This window comes from Mirounga leonina, unplaced genomic scaffold (genome assembly GCF_011800145.1).
Source record: "Mirounga leonina isolate KUSES-001 unplaced genomic scaffold, KU_Mleo_1.0 Mir_94, whole genome shotgun sequence".
Classification (NCBI taxonomy): Eukaryota; Metazoa; Chordata; class Mammalia; order Carnivora; family Phocidae; genus Mirounga; species Mirounga leonina.
This window is the reverse complement of record NW_023270855.1, coordinates 47,150,207-47,165,734: the sequence shown is the minus strand read 5'-3', so window position 1 is coordinate 47,165,734 and position 15,528 is coordinate 47,150,207. Positions and strand designations below refer to the sequence as shown.

At 47.4% G+C, this 15,528-nt stretch overlaps 1 protein-coding gene across 1 annotated transcript; it reads right to left on the bottom strand.

The window, feature by feature from the left end:
* Nucleotides 1-3,556: 3,556 nt before the first annotated feature.
* Nucleotides 3,557-15,176, bottom strand: SMIM7 (small integral membrane protein 7). Its single transcript, XM_034996784.1, has 5 exons — nt 15,076-15,176; nt 14,952-14,993; nt 14,416-14,468; nt 10,097-10,187; nt 3,557-4,531 (listed from the first exon to the last, which is right to left on the bottom strand). The coding sequence occupies exons 1-5, from the start codon at nt 15,099-15,101 to the stop codon at nt 4,516-4,518; spliced, it is 228 nt and encodes a 75-aa protein (XP_034852675.1). The 5' UTR covers nt 15,102-15,176; the 3' UTR covers nt 3,557-4,515.
* Between the last annotated feature and the right edge of the window lie 352 nt (nt 15,177-15,528).

Here is a 15,528-nt window from a genome sequence, read left to right as displayed (position 1 = left end):
GACATATTCCACCTTTTGAGATGCCAAGGTGGAGGAAGCAAAAGGGAGTTTCCAACATGAATCCCAAAGGGCAGGTGCTGCAAACTGTGGCCTTGTTTTAATTCTCAATGTGCAGCTTCTCACCTTGGCAGTGACTCCATGTAACATGGTCCGGGGCAAGCAGTAGTGGGCATTTAGTACTTAGATGGTGGCTGAGGTCCCTAACCATCAGGACCAAGGTGGAAAGCCGACTGGCATGATGTCAACTGCAGTTGCTTGCACAACAAAACAGTTATCTGGTTGGAGCCTGAAATTCTCGTCCTTATTAACAGGTTAAGCAAACTGAAGCAGCCTAATACCACTCCTGGTCAAAGCTGATGGGGATCTAGAACCCAGTTCTTGTACATATGAACATACATACGTATGAACAAATGAACAAAGATGCAAGTCGTCCAAGATGCGTTTTTCTTTAGAATTCTTAGCCCAAAGCTGTCAAGATGGATCTCTTTTTAAAAGTGACCCCAAGGGGTGCCGGGGTGGTTCCATTGGTTAAGAATCTAACTTGGGCTCAGGTCGTGATCTTGGGGCCCTGGGATTAAGCCCTACATCGGGGCCCCATGCTCAGTGGAGAGTCTGCTTCTCCCTCTCCCTCTGCCCCTCGCCACACTTGTGTGTGCACGCGGTCTCTCTCAAATAAATAAGTAAAATCTTTTAAAAAGGGCACCTGGGTGGCTCAGTCATTAGGCGTCTGCCTTCAGTTCGGGTCATGGGATCGGCCCCGCATGAGGCTCCCTGCTTGGCGGGAGGCCTACTTCTCCCTCTCCCACTCCCACTCCCCCTGCTTATGTTCCTGCTCTCGCTATCTCTCTGTCAAATAAATTAAAAAATCTTAAAAAAAAAAGTGACTCCAAAAATTCATTAGGGATGACATACTGAGATGTTCATCACAGTGATATTTATAACAGACAAAAACTAGAGACAACTCAAGTCTCCATCAGCTGGGGATGAGTTAAAGTAATTAATGGCACATCATTACCATGTTATTAAGAATGGTAATTGTAGGAAAAATATAGAAATGTATTCTCAGATGAGAAAAACAGGCTAGAAGACAGAGATACAATTTACGTAACGAAAACATGTGCACCATACCCGATGCAAGTGCAGAGGGAAGAAGCCAGAAAGATGTGTACCTTGAGTGACGCTGAGTGAAGGTGATTATTCATTTTATCCCTTAGAGCAAAGCTATATTTTATGATTTTTCTACAATGAACATGCACTGGCAGTAAGAAACTTGAAAACAAAACAAAGAAAAGCCACTGAAGCTACAATGATGGTACATACCGATGTGGCCTTCCTAGGTTCTGCAGAAGCACCAGTGAAGGAAGCCAACAAAGGTCACAACAATGGGGATCGCGGTGGCCTTTATAACACTGAGCAAAGTACAAGTTCCAAGCACACACGAGAGGACCAGCAAGAGGGCCAGGGTTAAAGAGAGATCTACTGACACAGTGCTGTAATTAAAACCCAACACCATGAAGCCTGTCTGGCAGCCCGGAAGATATGAAGGAAATGCTGCCAAAATGAACACAGCAGAACCTAAGCCGCCTTAACCACGATCGAACTATGTCGCATCCAGGCAGACCTCATTTGACTGCACTCTGCAGACATCGTGTTTTCTAGAAACCCAAGGTTTGCGGCAAAACCAGTATCCTGGCGCCATTTTCCCGAGAGCATCTGATCACTTTGTATCTCTGTGTCACATTTCGGTAATTCTCACCGTATTTCAAACTTTGTCATCGTTACTGTATTTGCTTTGGTGATCTGTGATCAGGGATTCTGACTCACTGAAAGCTCAGATGACGACTAGCATTTGTTGGCGATCAAGTATTTTTTAATTAAGGCACACACGCCAGTTTTTTAGACGTGATGCTACGGCCCACTTCCACAATGCAGGGGAAACGTAACTTTTATATGCGCCCAGAAGCCAAAACACTCCTTCAACTTGCTTTATTGCAATATTCGCTTTAGTGGGTCTGGACCTGGGCCCGCAGTATCTCCAAAGTATGCCTGTATACTGATACCTATAAGGAAAAGGCTGGAAAGGAAAGAGGAAGGCGGGAAAAGGTTTTCCATGCTGGAAAACTGTTTCTAGTGTTTTTAAACATCTCTCTTTCACGGTGTGTGTGCAGACCGCACGCACGAACGCAGGCAAGAGTAGAGAAGATGCTAGCAGTGAGCACACCCAGGTTTGAGCACTCGGTCAAGCACTCGGCCCACATTTGAGCATGCTGAGGCTCACAACAAACCCAGGCAGGTGGGACTTCCAAACCCATTTTGGCGACTGGAAACTGAGGCAGGGAGTGGAAAAGCAAGCAGCCAAGGTCCCACTGGCAAGGAGCAGAGACGGGACTTGAACCCACTGGCCCAGAACATAAGCGATTAAATGCTGGGGAACCCTAGGCACCCAAAACTCAAACTTCGATAACCTTTGATGTTAATGAGGGTTCTTGAAAAGCTTCCTAAAGATGCACATCGGTGAGATGTAACTTTTAAAATGGACATTAGCCTCCGAAGCTACACTGTTGGCAGAGAGTTTAACAATGAGGTAATAGTTCTCTGGAAAAAAATACAACTATTGAAACAAAATCTCAATGACAGCATTCTCTTCTCAGAGCATGATTCATCCCCATAACGTACGAATGCCTCGCCTCATTGAAACCTCAGCACCAGTCTGAATAAGGCAGCGAGGTTTCCTCGAACCACTGACACGGCTTGAGGAGTGACTAGCCAAGATCTCCACACGTCTGTTCTTGCTGACAAGGACACAAGCCTGTGCGAAGCTCGACTCAGCAGCTACGTTCCCGGCTACTGACAAACTATAGGCCTGGGTTTGACAAGGGAATAAATTATAGAAGCAGTGAAGGAGAATGACGTCAGTTACGCAGCAGTAAAAGTGGATTTGACCCTGGTCTAGCAAAACCCCAATATTCTCCTTGGCTCTTTCAATACTTCCCAAAGCAGCCAGGTCAAAAGCCCATTTGCCCAATTCCAGCCTGACATGTATTAAGGAAAATCCAAAACGGGAAATCTAACACCGCTTCTCTTCTGACTTTTTGACAGCCTCCAAAATGAATCCTTGGTGTTTCCCACAGTGTAATTCAAAACAATTCCAGTTGGAAGTCAGCTAACTTCTTGGTTAAAAAAATGTATAAACAGGGCTCCTGGGTGGCTCAGTTGGTTAAAGCGACTGCCTTCGGCTCAGGTCATGATCCTGGAGTCCCTGGATCGAGTCCCGCATTGGGCTCCCTGCTCAACGGGGAGTCTGCTTCTCCCTCTGACCCTCCCCCCTCTCATGTGCTCTCTCTCATTCTCTCTCTCTCAAATAAATAAACAAAATCTTTAAAAAAAAAAAAGTATAAACAAAAGATCCTTTTTAGAAATGAGCTTTATTTTCAGTGCTACTTAGTTCTGAGAAGTCTGCATATTTACTTTTTTCCTCCCACCAGGTTTACCTCCAAATCAGGAATTCAAAACCCACAACAAACAGATCAAACACCTGTAGGATCTGGGTGTCGACCACTGGCATTTCATTTTGGCGATAAAGGACCTGCCTTTCAAAGAAGATTCTATGCAAAATGCTGTATTTCCTTGAATGAGGCTCACTGCTTTTCAACCTTGAAATCACCCACTTGAAAAGAAGACCCAAAATTCCAAGCTTTCAGAACTGGGTCCCAGTATCACCACGCAAGTCACTCTCATTCTTGAAACTATACATTTAATGGCCCCAAGAGTTACTTTAACAGAGGGCTGTAAGACAGGGCAAAATTTCTCATAACACCCACATCTGCCCCTGCCAACTGTTCTGTACCTCTCTTCCACGGGAATCAGTAAGGCTTCACCCTTAAAGTCCTGAGGATGACCTCAGAGGCACCGAGTGGCCGAGCAGAGCCCATCGAGACAGGAAAGGAATATGGACACAGGCCCAGCAACAATGAACTTGCTTGTTATTCCTAAACACAGTCCAATAAAGAGGCTGCATCAATCTTAAAAGCGCACCTTTCTGTTTCAGATCCCTGGATAAAACATTATTTTGAAAAATCTGTATAATTTGAACCAAAAAGGAGGGTTATTAAAAATAAACCAAGAAATATCCAGAAATGAGTTTCTAGTACAAGCTTGCTAGAAGACGAATTCCAATCTAAAAAAACAATCTACACAACGTTCTTTTATCTGCGGGGAATGCAATGTTATCACATCCCTTCCATAAAGCCTCCTAAAACTCCTTAAGTAGACAGCATTTCAACGCAGAGACCAAAGTGAAAATATCTTTCAAAAGAAAACAATGACGTGGCTGGGAAGCCGTGTGCAGCTTGGCGAACATTTTTTCCACCCACCAAGAACTTGGGCTTTCTGGGAAGGTCGCTTGTTTTCCGGTCAAAACCATTCTTGAAGTCGTCAGGAACGGAGAAAGGGAGACTCGGCATCTGGGAAGATGGTTCCTGGTTCCTGGTTCCCAGGAAGGTGTGTATCTGGGGCTCAGGAGCCAAACAGCCTGGAAAAGTCAGAGGGCAGAGATGTCCGTGAGGATGGGAAGGATGTAAAGCTATATAGCTCAGAAAACACTTTCAGAAAATATTTTCTGTTACTATTATTAAGATTATTTTATATTACTTACAGCTTTGTAAGTAGCTCTTCTGTTACACAACATGACTATACTTAATGCTACCAAACAATACATTTTATTTTATTTTTTTAAGTAAGCTCCACGCCCAGCATGGAGCCCAATGCGGGGCTTGAACTCATGACCCTGAGATCAAGACCTGAGCTGATAGCAAGAGTCAGACACTTAACTGATTGAGCTACCTGGGCACCCCCAAACAGTACATTTTAAAAAGAGAAAAGCTATTTAAGAAAGTATCTGCTTCATCAGAATCTGTAACATTTTATTTCAGCCCATTCTTTATTACTGCAAGTCAATGATACAAATGATTACAGTTAACTCTGTTCATTGAAGAAAATCTGAATGGGAAAGGCCTGGGAACTGTATAAAAACCCATGAAGTTGAGAACAGGAAGGTAGTTACGACAGAGGTCTACAGGGGAAAACCACAGAACTGTTAAAAAGATACATATATGGGAACTCTGTTATCTTTGCAACATTTCTATAAAGCTAAACTCTTTCCAAGATAAAAAAGGCTTTTTGAAAAAAGAACAGATGGTGCAGGATCACCACATGCAAAAGAATGAAGTTGGATCCCTACCTCACACTATATGCAAAATTTACCTCAAAGTGGGTAATAGACCTAACTATTAAAATTAAAACTATAGGGGCGCCTGGGTGGCTCAGTTGTTAAGCATCTGCCTTCAGCTCAGGTCATGATCCCAGGGTCCTGGGATCGAGCCCCACATCGGGCTCCCTGCTCCGCGGGAAGCCTGCTTCTCCCTCTCCCACGCCCCCTGCTTGTGTTCCCTCTCTCGCTGTCTCTCTCTCTGTGTCAAAAAAATAAATAAAATCTTTAAAAAAAAAATAATTAAAACTATAAAACTCTTAAAAGAAAACTTAGGGGGTGCCTGGGTGGCTCAGTTGGTTAAGCGACTGCCTTCAGCTCAGGTCATGATCCCAGGGTCCTGAGATCGAGCCCCGCATCGGGCGGGAAACCTGCTTCTCCCTCTCCCATTCCCCCTCCTTGTGTTCCCTCTCTCACTGTCTCTGTCAATTAAATAAACAAATTTAAAAAAAAGAAAGAAAGAAAACTTAGGCCTAAATCTTCATGACCTTGGGTTGGGCAATGATTTTTAGCTACAACACAAAAAGCACAAGCAACACGGGCGCCTGGGTGGCTCAGTTGGTTGAGCGACTGCCTTCGGCTCAGGTCATGATCCTGGAGTCCCTGGATCGAGTCCCGCATCGGGCTCCCTGCTCGGCGGGGTGTCTGCTTCTCCCTCTGACCCTCCCCCCTCTCATGCTCTCTGTCTCTCATTCTCTCTGTCTCATAAATAAATAAAATCTTAAAAAAAAAAAAAAAGCACAAGCAACAAAAGGAGAAACAGATAGACTGGACTTTATCAAAATTAAATTTTTTTGTGCTTCAAAGGACACCATCAAGAAAGTGAAAAGAAAACTGAGAGAACGGGAGAAAATACTTGAAAATCATGTATCTGATAAGAGACTGGTTTCTAGACTATAAAAAGAACTCTTATAACTTAGTTATTACCCAATTAAAAACTGGACAAAGGACCTAAATAGATATTTTTCCAAAGAGGACATACAAATGACCAAGAAGCACATGAAAAGAGGCTCAATGTCACTAACCACTGGGGAAATGCTAATCAACCTTCACATCCACTAGGATGGCTCTAATCAAAAAGAGTGACAATAACAAGCATTGGCAAGGATGTGGGGGAAATTGGAACCATCCTTCACTACTGGTGGGAAGGCAAATTGCTGCAGCTACTTTTAAAAAATAGTCTGGCAGAACCTCAAATGGATAAATATAGAGTTACCATATGACCCAGCAATTTCACTCCTGCATATATACCAGAGAGAACCGAAAACTTAAGTCTGTCTACACAAAAACTCGAACACCAGTGTTTGTGTCAGCGATCTTCATAAACAGGCCCAAAATGGAAACATTCCAGATAGCCATCAACTGATGAGCGGATAAACAAGCTGCGGTAAAGACATACAATGGACTATTCTTCAGGCACAGAGAGGAATGGAGTGCAGACACACACTACAACACGCTGGAACGTCTAAGACATCACGCTGCGTGAAAGAAGCAGGACACAAAAGGGGCCATATGTTGTTACGATTCCGTTTACAGGAAATATCCACAACTAGCAAATCCATAATGACAGAAAGTAGGTAAGTGATTACCAGAGGCTGGAAGGAAGAAGAGGCAGTCACTGCTTAATGGGTATGAGGTTTCCCTTTGGGGTGATGAAAATGTTCTAGAACTGCACTGCGGTGGTGGTTTCACAACCCTGTGAATATACTACAAAATAATGAACTGTGAAGACTGACTGCCACTTTTTTACTTATTAATCTTTCTCCATGATTTCACACCCTCATTTTCTCCGTATCTTCCCACCCAGTATTTTATTATGAAGATTTTAACATACAGAAGAGTTAAAAGAACAGTTCAGTGAACACCGCATATATACCACCTCCGTTCTACAATTAACACTTTGCTTTACATGGGGGCCTAGGTGGCTCAGTCAGTTGAACCTCCGACTCTTGATTTCAGCTCAGGTCATGATCTCAGGGTGGTGGGATCGAGCCCCACATCAAGCTCTGGGCTCAGCAGGGAGTCTGCTTGGGATTCTCTCTCTCCCTTTCCCTCTGCCCCTCCCCTTGCACGCACACACGCTCTCTAATTAAAAAACAACAACAACAAAAAGCTTGGGGCGCCTGCGTGGCTCAGTCGGTTAAACATCTGCCTTTGGCTCAGGTCATGATCCCAGGGCCCTGGGATCGAGTCCTGCATTGAGCTCCCTGCTCAGCAGGGAGTCTGCTTCTCCCTCTGCTCCTCCCCCTGCTCATGCTCTCTCCCCCTCCTCGCTCTCAAATAAATAATAAATAAATAACTTTGCTTTACAGTGCACCTACCCAATTATTCATCTATCTTATTTTTGATATGTTTCATAGTTAAGATGCAGATATCAATATTCGGTCCCCCTAAACACTCAGGCACGTTTCTCTCCATATTTCAGGTTTTTCATGACTTTTTAAAAAAATTTCCCAAGTAGCTCAGCTCAAGCAATATAAAAATGGGTACAGGGGAACTGCAAGCCATCCTCTCAGGCCCTGTTAATCTCCTCAGCAATCCAAGCATGGTCACCTCTGTGGACAGCCTGGAGCAGATCCTTCCAACTCCCTGGGTGGAAGTGTTTTCCCCACAGACTTCGGGCATTTATTCAGTGCTTACTGCATGCAAATCACAGCCGAGGCTGGAATGCGCATGTAAGTGACATCCAGCCTTCTTTGCTTTCGAAACACTCCCCTGTGTAGACAGAACTTGCAGCACCTCATCAGCAATGAAGCCTTGACAGCAGCTCATATGGGCGTCCTTTTGAGTTACCTGACTCCTCCCCAGTTCTTGGACATTTAGGTGATTTCCAGTTTTTTTAATACCCTGGGAAAGCCAGTCACTGCCTCCCTGACAGAGTCCTTCCTGAAGAGGATCTTCCCTCACTCGTGGCGCCTACTGAAAGAGGTGGCCCAGGTTAGGGGTTGGCAAAAAAGCCACATAGTAAGTAGTCTGGGCTTTGCATGCCAGGCAGTTTCTGTCATAGGGCTTCGAACCCCTCTGCTATAGTGCAAATGCAGTTACAGAAATGGGTGTGGCTGCACGACAATAAAACTTCATGCATGAAAACAGGAAACAGATAGATATGGCCCACGGGCTGTGGTTTGCTGACTCAACCTCAATGATTATGCTGGAATCAGGATAACCCCCATCTAACTGGACCTGGGTCACACCTAGCTAGGTCAAGCAGGCTCCGCTCCCAGGAAGCAAAATCAGGATACCAGGCTACAAAGAGAGCCTTGAGCTGAGCTAGGAGGTCACAGAGCCTAAGGTGACCATCTTGGTCACAGGCCAGCAAATGAGCCGTAAAGGGAGCTAGCTGGACGACAGGATGAATGCAGCCGATGAGCAGAACAGAATGATGAAAACAGAGTTCTTCCCTGCCCCAGGACCTTTGCACGTGCTACCATGCCTCCCTTTAGCTCTGCAAATGGCAAGGCTTCCTCCCGTTCTTTAGGTTTTGATTTAAATAGCACTTCTCTGTGGGCCTCTTCCCGACCATCGCCTAAACTGAGAGCCTCCCATTTGCCTCATGAGTGATTCTTCCCTATTTATTTGTTTTTCTGTCCCTGTCCCAACTGCCATACTATCCCTTCACTAATGGCAAGGACGAAGGCTGTCCTCGTCTCAGCTATAAGCCCAAGGTGCAGCCCACACTGGATAGTTGTAAATCAATAAATGAAGGAAGGAAAGGACAGGTGCGAACCTGGAAAGACCAACGCATTCTACTTCCTGTGAATCCTAGTTACGTTCCCTATCCTCTTCTGCAAACTCCCTGATCTCTTCACCAGCCCTCTTTGTACCTGCACAGGCCTCATCCAAGCTCCCAAAAAGGGCTTCTCTGGGCACACACCACGGTCCTCGTTCTGGGCTCTTAAACACTTTCCAGTGGCACAGTGAAACTCCTCCTCCCCCCATCTCCTGAGTCCTGGAATCATCCCCTCTAACAGCCATGGATGGGGCTGGCACAAGGACCACCCAGCAACCCCAAATGCAGCATCCCAATTACTCAGGAGAGCCGACTTTTCATTCTCCTCCTCTTTAGCGGGAAGAATGGGACCAGCCCAGCATGAGCAGCCCAGATGATAGCACACCAGATTCTCCTACGGTTTTTTTCCCTGAGCCTGTTTACTAAGGAGTCTCACAATTCATCAGCAGCGGCATCAAAATTAAGGCCCCGCTCCTTGCTCGGCGGGAAGCCTGCTTCTCCCTCTCCCACTCCCCCTGCTTGTGTTCCTGCTCTCACTAACTCTCTCTCTCTGACAAATAAATAAATAAATAAAATCTTAAAAGAAAAAAAACAAAATTAAGGCCCCCAATGCTGGAAGGAAAACCAATCCGATTAGATTTTTTTAAGCCTAACGAGGAAATGAAAAATAGGCATGAAAACAGAAAGAAGTCTGAATACACTTCTGAGGGCTACCGGCAGGAGACGAGCAGGGCTCGGCAGCACGCTGCCAAATAAGCCACATTGTCCACCCTGGCAGACATCGAGTACAGGCTAAACAGGGCAGAGCAGGCAAGAGGTTAACAGGGCCATGGGCTCGAGGGAAGGCATCTCTTGGCAGCCTCTGCTACGGCACCAGGAACAGCCAGGACTTGGAGAACACTGTGTCCCAGTCAAAGCTCCAGCCTAGACCACAGTGACACAGTTTAACCTTTGTAGACCCTGCTTCCCTCTCTAGCTTGGGAGAGTTCTTATTTTGAAAGCAGAAAGCATGACGCAGAAGCGCAGAGAGACGACAGACAGAGGGTGAGCATCCGGTGGGTCATTCTGGACAATGAAGGGAACAGGCAGGCCGGACTTACACGATCATGCAGAACATCATGAAGACATTCCACAGGGCGATGAAGATCCGGAAGTATCTGAGGCTCAGTAAGAACTCCCGGATGTTGTCACCTGGAAAGTCAGAACGCGTTTTTATAAGCACTGCTGACATTTCTGTTGTCGCGACCGCAGTGCGCTTCTTCAGTTTCCACCAGCCCCAATCCCACCGCCCCACGTTCCGGGGGCAGCACAGGTTTTCCTGTGGGTCGCCTCTGCTCCCCGACCCTTGGCACTCTGGCAATAGCTGCCACTGACCAACCCCTAAAAGCCCTCAGCCTCTGATTGGCTCAGGGAGGGGCACGTGACCCACGTCTGCCCATTGAGAGTCAGCCCTGGGACTTTGGTCAGTCTGCCCAGTGAGAGTCAGGCCTGGAACTTTCATCCCAACTACTGGGAAAGAGGCACTTGCTTTCTGTCAGCCTTTCTGGGCTAGGAAGACATAAACCCAGTCCTTTAGGGCAGGGGTTGGCCAACTATGGCCCATGGGCCAAAGCCAACCCCTACCACCTGTTTCTGTATGGCCCATAAGCTAAGAATGTCTTTAAGACTTTTTAATGGCTAAAAAGAAAATCAACAGAGTATCTTGCGAGACACAGAAATTACATGAAATTCACATTTCAGTGTCTATGAATAAAGTTTTATCAAAATACACATGCCCGCTCATGTATATACAGGCATACCTTGGAAATATTGTGGGTTCGGTTCCAAACTACTGCAATAAAGCAAGTCAAATGAATGTTTTGGTCTCCCACTGCCTATAAAAGTTATGTTTACACTACACTAGAGTCTTTTAAGTGTGCACTAGCATTATATCTAAAAAATAATGTCAATACGTGAATTATAAAAACATCACTAACGGGGCACCTGGGTGGCTCAGTCGTTAAGCGTCTGCCTTCGGCTCAGGTCATGGTCCCAGGGTCCTGGGATCAAGTCCCACATTGGGCTGCCTGCTCAACGGGAAGCCTGCTTCTCCCTCTCCCATTTCCCCTGCTTGTGTTCCCTCTCTCGCTGTGTCTCTGTCAAATAAATAAAATCTTTTTTTTTAAATACTTTTCTTTTTTTTTAAAGATTGATTTTATTTATTTATTTATTTATCAAGCCCAATGTGGGGCTTGATCCCAGGACCCTGGGATCATGACCTGAGCCGAAGGCAGACGCTTAACGACTGAGCCACCCAGGCGCCCCAAATAAATAAAATCTTAAAAATATACATGTATATCACTAACAAACACTAACCATCATCTGAGCTTTCAGCACGTCGTAATCACTGATCACATATCACGAGAACAAATAAAACAATAATGAAAAAGTTTGAAAAACTGCGTGAATTACCAAAATGTGACAGAGAGACACGAAGTGGGCAAACGCTGTTGGAAAAAGGGTCCCCCAGACCTGCTCGCACAGGGTTGCCAGAAACCTTCAGTTTGTAAAAATAACAGTATCTGCAAAGCACAGTAAAGAAGCACAATAAAACAAGGTATGCCTGTATTTCCCACAACTGCTTTCAAGGAACAGAGCGGACATGCTGCACCAGACAATGTATGACCCACAAAGCCAAAAATGTTTACGATCTGACACTTTACATAACACTGGGCCCAGCCCTGTTCTAGGGTCATCTTTTGTCAACACAAGCCAGCCTGACAGTAAAACCAACCTAGATGGAAAAAGAGAGCTGGAGAGGGTCACACACAGGAGGGCTGGTTTGAGCCCTGAGGGTGGGTATGCCCCAAAACAGTTCCACCCTTGGAGGTTTCCATTTGTTCCAATCACTTTGGGCTGGGTTTTCAGTGTTGGCACCTGAAAAAGCATACTAATTCAGGCAAGTAAAAAGGGGGTTCTGCTTTGATGGTGACTTACTCTAGTCCCCTGATGCCGCAGAACAAAACCCGTTCCAAGAGGAAGCAACTTGGTACGTTAAGACTCCAGAGGTATGGGTTCCAGAACCTTCCTCCAGGGTTTTAAGTTGCTCACCTCTCTAATCCTCCAGAATGGAATAAATGGGTCCACTTGGGGTAATCTACAAGGGTGCTAACCAAAGCGTCATCTATAGACCAGGGCTGTCCCATAAGTACAGAATACCAGGCAGGAGCTCAGAAAGTTACACCTGGCGCCGCTGCACCATCTAGGGACATGATGAGCACACACAGTCTTGCTGAACACAGTTTAGACGAGTCTGCTATCATCCAACCCACTGGGAGAGCCACGTGCAGCCCAGCCCAGACTGCAAATGTCAAACACAGGTCCAGCCCCAGGATGTTTGAGAGGCGCTGCTTGACGAAGCCCTTCTCTGGGCCCAGCATCACAAAAACAGGCTTTCCTGCCATCAACAGATGCTAAGTGAAGGCCATTTGTTCCAGGCAACAGCCAAGTGCAGGGGATAGAGGGAGGACCAAGACAGATATCCCTGCCCTCAGAAGCTCACACACAGGACAAATACTAAAAAAGTAATCACACACCTGATTATTCACCATGGCCAGTGCCATGGGAGCATACAATGGGGGGATGCCAACCTAGCCCTTGTCAGGGAGCGGGGGTCAGAAACCTTTGAGGAAGCACATAAGCTCCGACCTTAAACATGGGCAGGAGTTTACTGCCCTTCCACACAGGTGACCTTGCTCAGTCGCCGGCCTACATATGCCCCAGTTTCCTCCTGTGTAAATGGGGGTGACAGCAACTAGGAAGACCTCAGCACAGTGCCTGGCACAGACAGCTCTCAACAGATGCAGCCACTGCGGTATGAGGAGTCAGCTGGGCACAGGGAGAAAGGCATTCTCTGCAGTGGCAGCAGTAAGCACAGAATACTGGCTGGAAGGAGACGTGCAGAGAGCCCCTGGTCAGAGGGAAGCCACTGTTGTGACTGTCCTTGTCACTGACTCTCACCGCCACCAAGCCCTTCTACTCTCCCACCCCCCCCCACCAGCTCCAATTTAGATCTCTAGACTACAGCCCCAGGAGTCGGTATAGTACCTTCCACAGAGCAGGTAAGAGACACATACAGCTGCTGAATGAACATATGAATGAATGGATGGATGGTTTAGTGACTGAGGGGACAGCCTGTGGGGTCAGAAAAACTCAGGTTCAATCAGGATGCTGTCACTGATTTCCTACATGGTCACAAGCAAGTCAAGCCACAGCCCTGAACCTCAGTTTCCTTGTCTGTAAAATGGGAAAATGCCCTTTACCTTTCAGGGATGGAGGCAGAGTAACACACCCACAGGAAGCACCTAACAAAGCAGCCGCTACCAGATGGGCCCCCAATAAAAGGGAGTGGTCCGATCGTCATCAAATTCACTGCTCCTCGGGGTTCCTATCATTCCCATGCAACGCTCCATCACGGCACCCACCACCTTGGCTGCCAACGCCACCAGCTCAGGGGTCCTTCCCTCCACACACTGCAGCATCCCTCTCCTCACCTCTCATCACCTCCGTCACCATCTGTTCCTTGTTTAGGAACTGCTTGTCCCACCCCAGAGCAGTACAACCCACAAGGTAGGAATTTCATCTGTCTTGTTCTCTGCTGTGTCCCCAGAATCCAGGACAGTGGTCGCCATGTGGCAGGTGCTCAATAAATGCTTGGTGAATGATGCATGGACATAGAAGTCATGTGTAGGTCTCATTAGGTTTCAAATAGTCAGATGAATAAATTCCAGGGCCCCCAGGACAGGTGAGATGATATAAAGATGAGGGGATTGGGCCTGGGATGAGGCAGAGGCCACAGGCCCTGCCTCAACAGGGTCCTGTTTTTCTCAATTTCATCCAGTAGGTGCCAAGAGGTTGCCGGAACCCTGAGCTATAGGATGTTCAGATTTTTCTTGATAAATCAGACATCTGAATTTTTATGTGACATCTGATTTATTTGAAAGCTAATGTTGGCATCTAATTAAAATACGTCTGCAGCACTCTGAAAGCGATGGCTACTTGTTCATTCATTCATTCATGCTGGAGGTCGGGCACCACAAGGGCACAGGAATGGGCCAAAACAAGCAAGAGCAAGTATGAGGGACGAATATTAGCCAGAGGATAACATTCATAAAGGACAATCATGACTGTAGAAAGTTTTATGAGTGGTGACGTACGCAGGGAGATTTGACCCGGAGAAAGAAGTGGGTGACAGAGGTGAGCAGAAGGAACAGAAAATCTTCAGGCCCATTTCTCCCTCTCTCCCTCTCACAATCACACACACACACACACACACACACACACACACAACTATTGAAAAGAAAACTAAGGTAGGGCTTGGTGAGAAAAAATTGTCCTCTCTGAAATGGACCAATTTCAGACTCCAGAAAGGAGGCCTTACCTGTGCTGGGCTCCCTCGACTCCTCCCCAAAGCCCTGCGTGTCCTTCTTTTTCCTACAAAGAGGAACAGACAATGTCCACTTTTGGTGGGACATAAAGACCACTCGATCCCCTGGCCCTGACCCCAGCTCAGAGGGCCTCGGACACTCAGTTTCAGCTCTAGCCTTGCAGGTGAGTTGCTGTGTGACCTCGGGTGGTTCAATGCCCCTTTCTGGACCATCATCTACCTGCCAATCACAGACCTACAGCCACCAAGGGGAGAGTTGGTCCGTGGGTACAGAATAGGGCTAAGAATTTTGTAGGGGACGGGCCGGAGGCTCTCCGGGATGCGAGAAGAGAGATCCCCGGGAAACGGGAGTCTGTATTTCAAACCACCTTGGAGCGAAGGGTCACAGGAGGATGGACGAGGCTGGAGGCGTGGCCAGAGGGAGGGCTGGGGCTTGGGGGCGTGGCCTACGGCATGGGGCGGGCTCACGCTCGCGGGGGCGGGCCTACGGGCCCCCTGGGTGGAGCCGCGATCGAAAGCGGCCTACTCACAGCTTAAAGTTGAGCACTGCCCCTGCGTTCATCAGCAGCGTCCTGCGAAGGGAGAATGAGGTTACCTGGGCCGCCCCTCGTCCCTTTCACCCTTCTTACCCCAGCCTCTGGCCCCCCTAATTACCCAAACAGCAGGATGTCCCCGATCATCCTTTCGGCCGAAGCGTCCGTCAGAACCGGAAGCGGAAATCCTGGAGGGGGAGGAGAGAAGAGCACGAGCCGACCAATCTCGAAGCCGCGCTGGCGAGGGCTGGTCCAATCGAAGGCCAAGGCAGGCAGGGTCCCGCCCTCTGCAGGCCAGGCCCCTTTAGGAAAGAGCGAGCGCCTCTTCTCGCTGGGGAGGCCGGAGGGTAGCGAAGAAGGGGCGGGGCGAGAGTGTGACGTCACCCGGGAGCGGAGTCATCCGGGGCGAGATTGGGTTACGTACTGGAGGCGTGCCGCGCAGGCGTGAGGCCCCTACGCGCTGGAGAGTTAGAGCGGTGGCTTTTCTTTCTTGGCTCGGGTCTCCCACGCAGGTTCGGAAGGAAGCTGGCTCCTTGGCCACTGAGCTGCACAGGGGAATGGGCCCTGATGCAGT

Bases quoted from the DNA above. Each gene is read 5' to 3' on its own strand.
- SMIM7 (XM_034996784.1), bottom strand. From the start codon at position 15,101: ATGATCGGGGACATCCTGCTGTTTGG. The intron at 14,469-14,951 runs GTGAGTAGGCCG...TCCTCTTTGTAG, and splicing joins GCAGTGCTCAACTTTAAGCT to GAAAAAGAAGGACACGCAGG. The intron at 10,188-14,415 runs GTAAGGCCTCCT...CTGACTTTCCAG, and splicing joins GTCGAGGGAGCCCAGCACAG to GTGACAACATCCGGGAGTTC.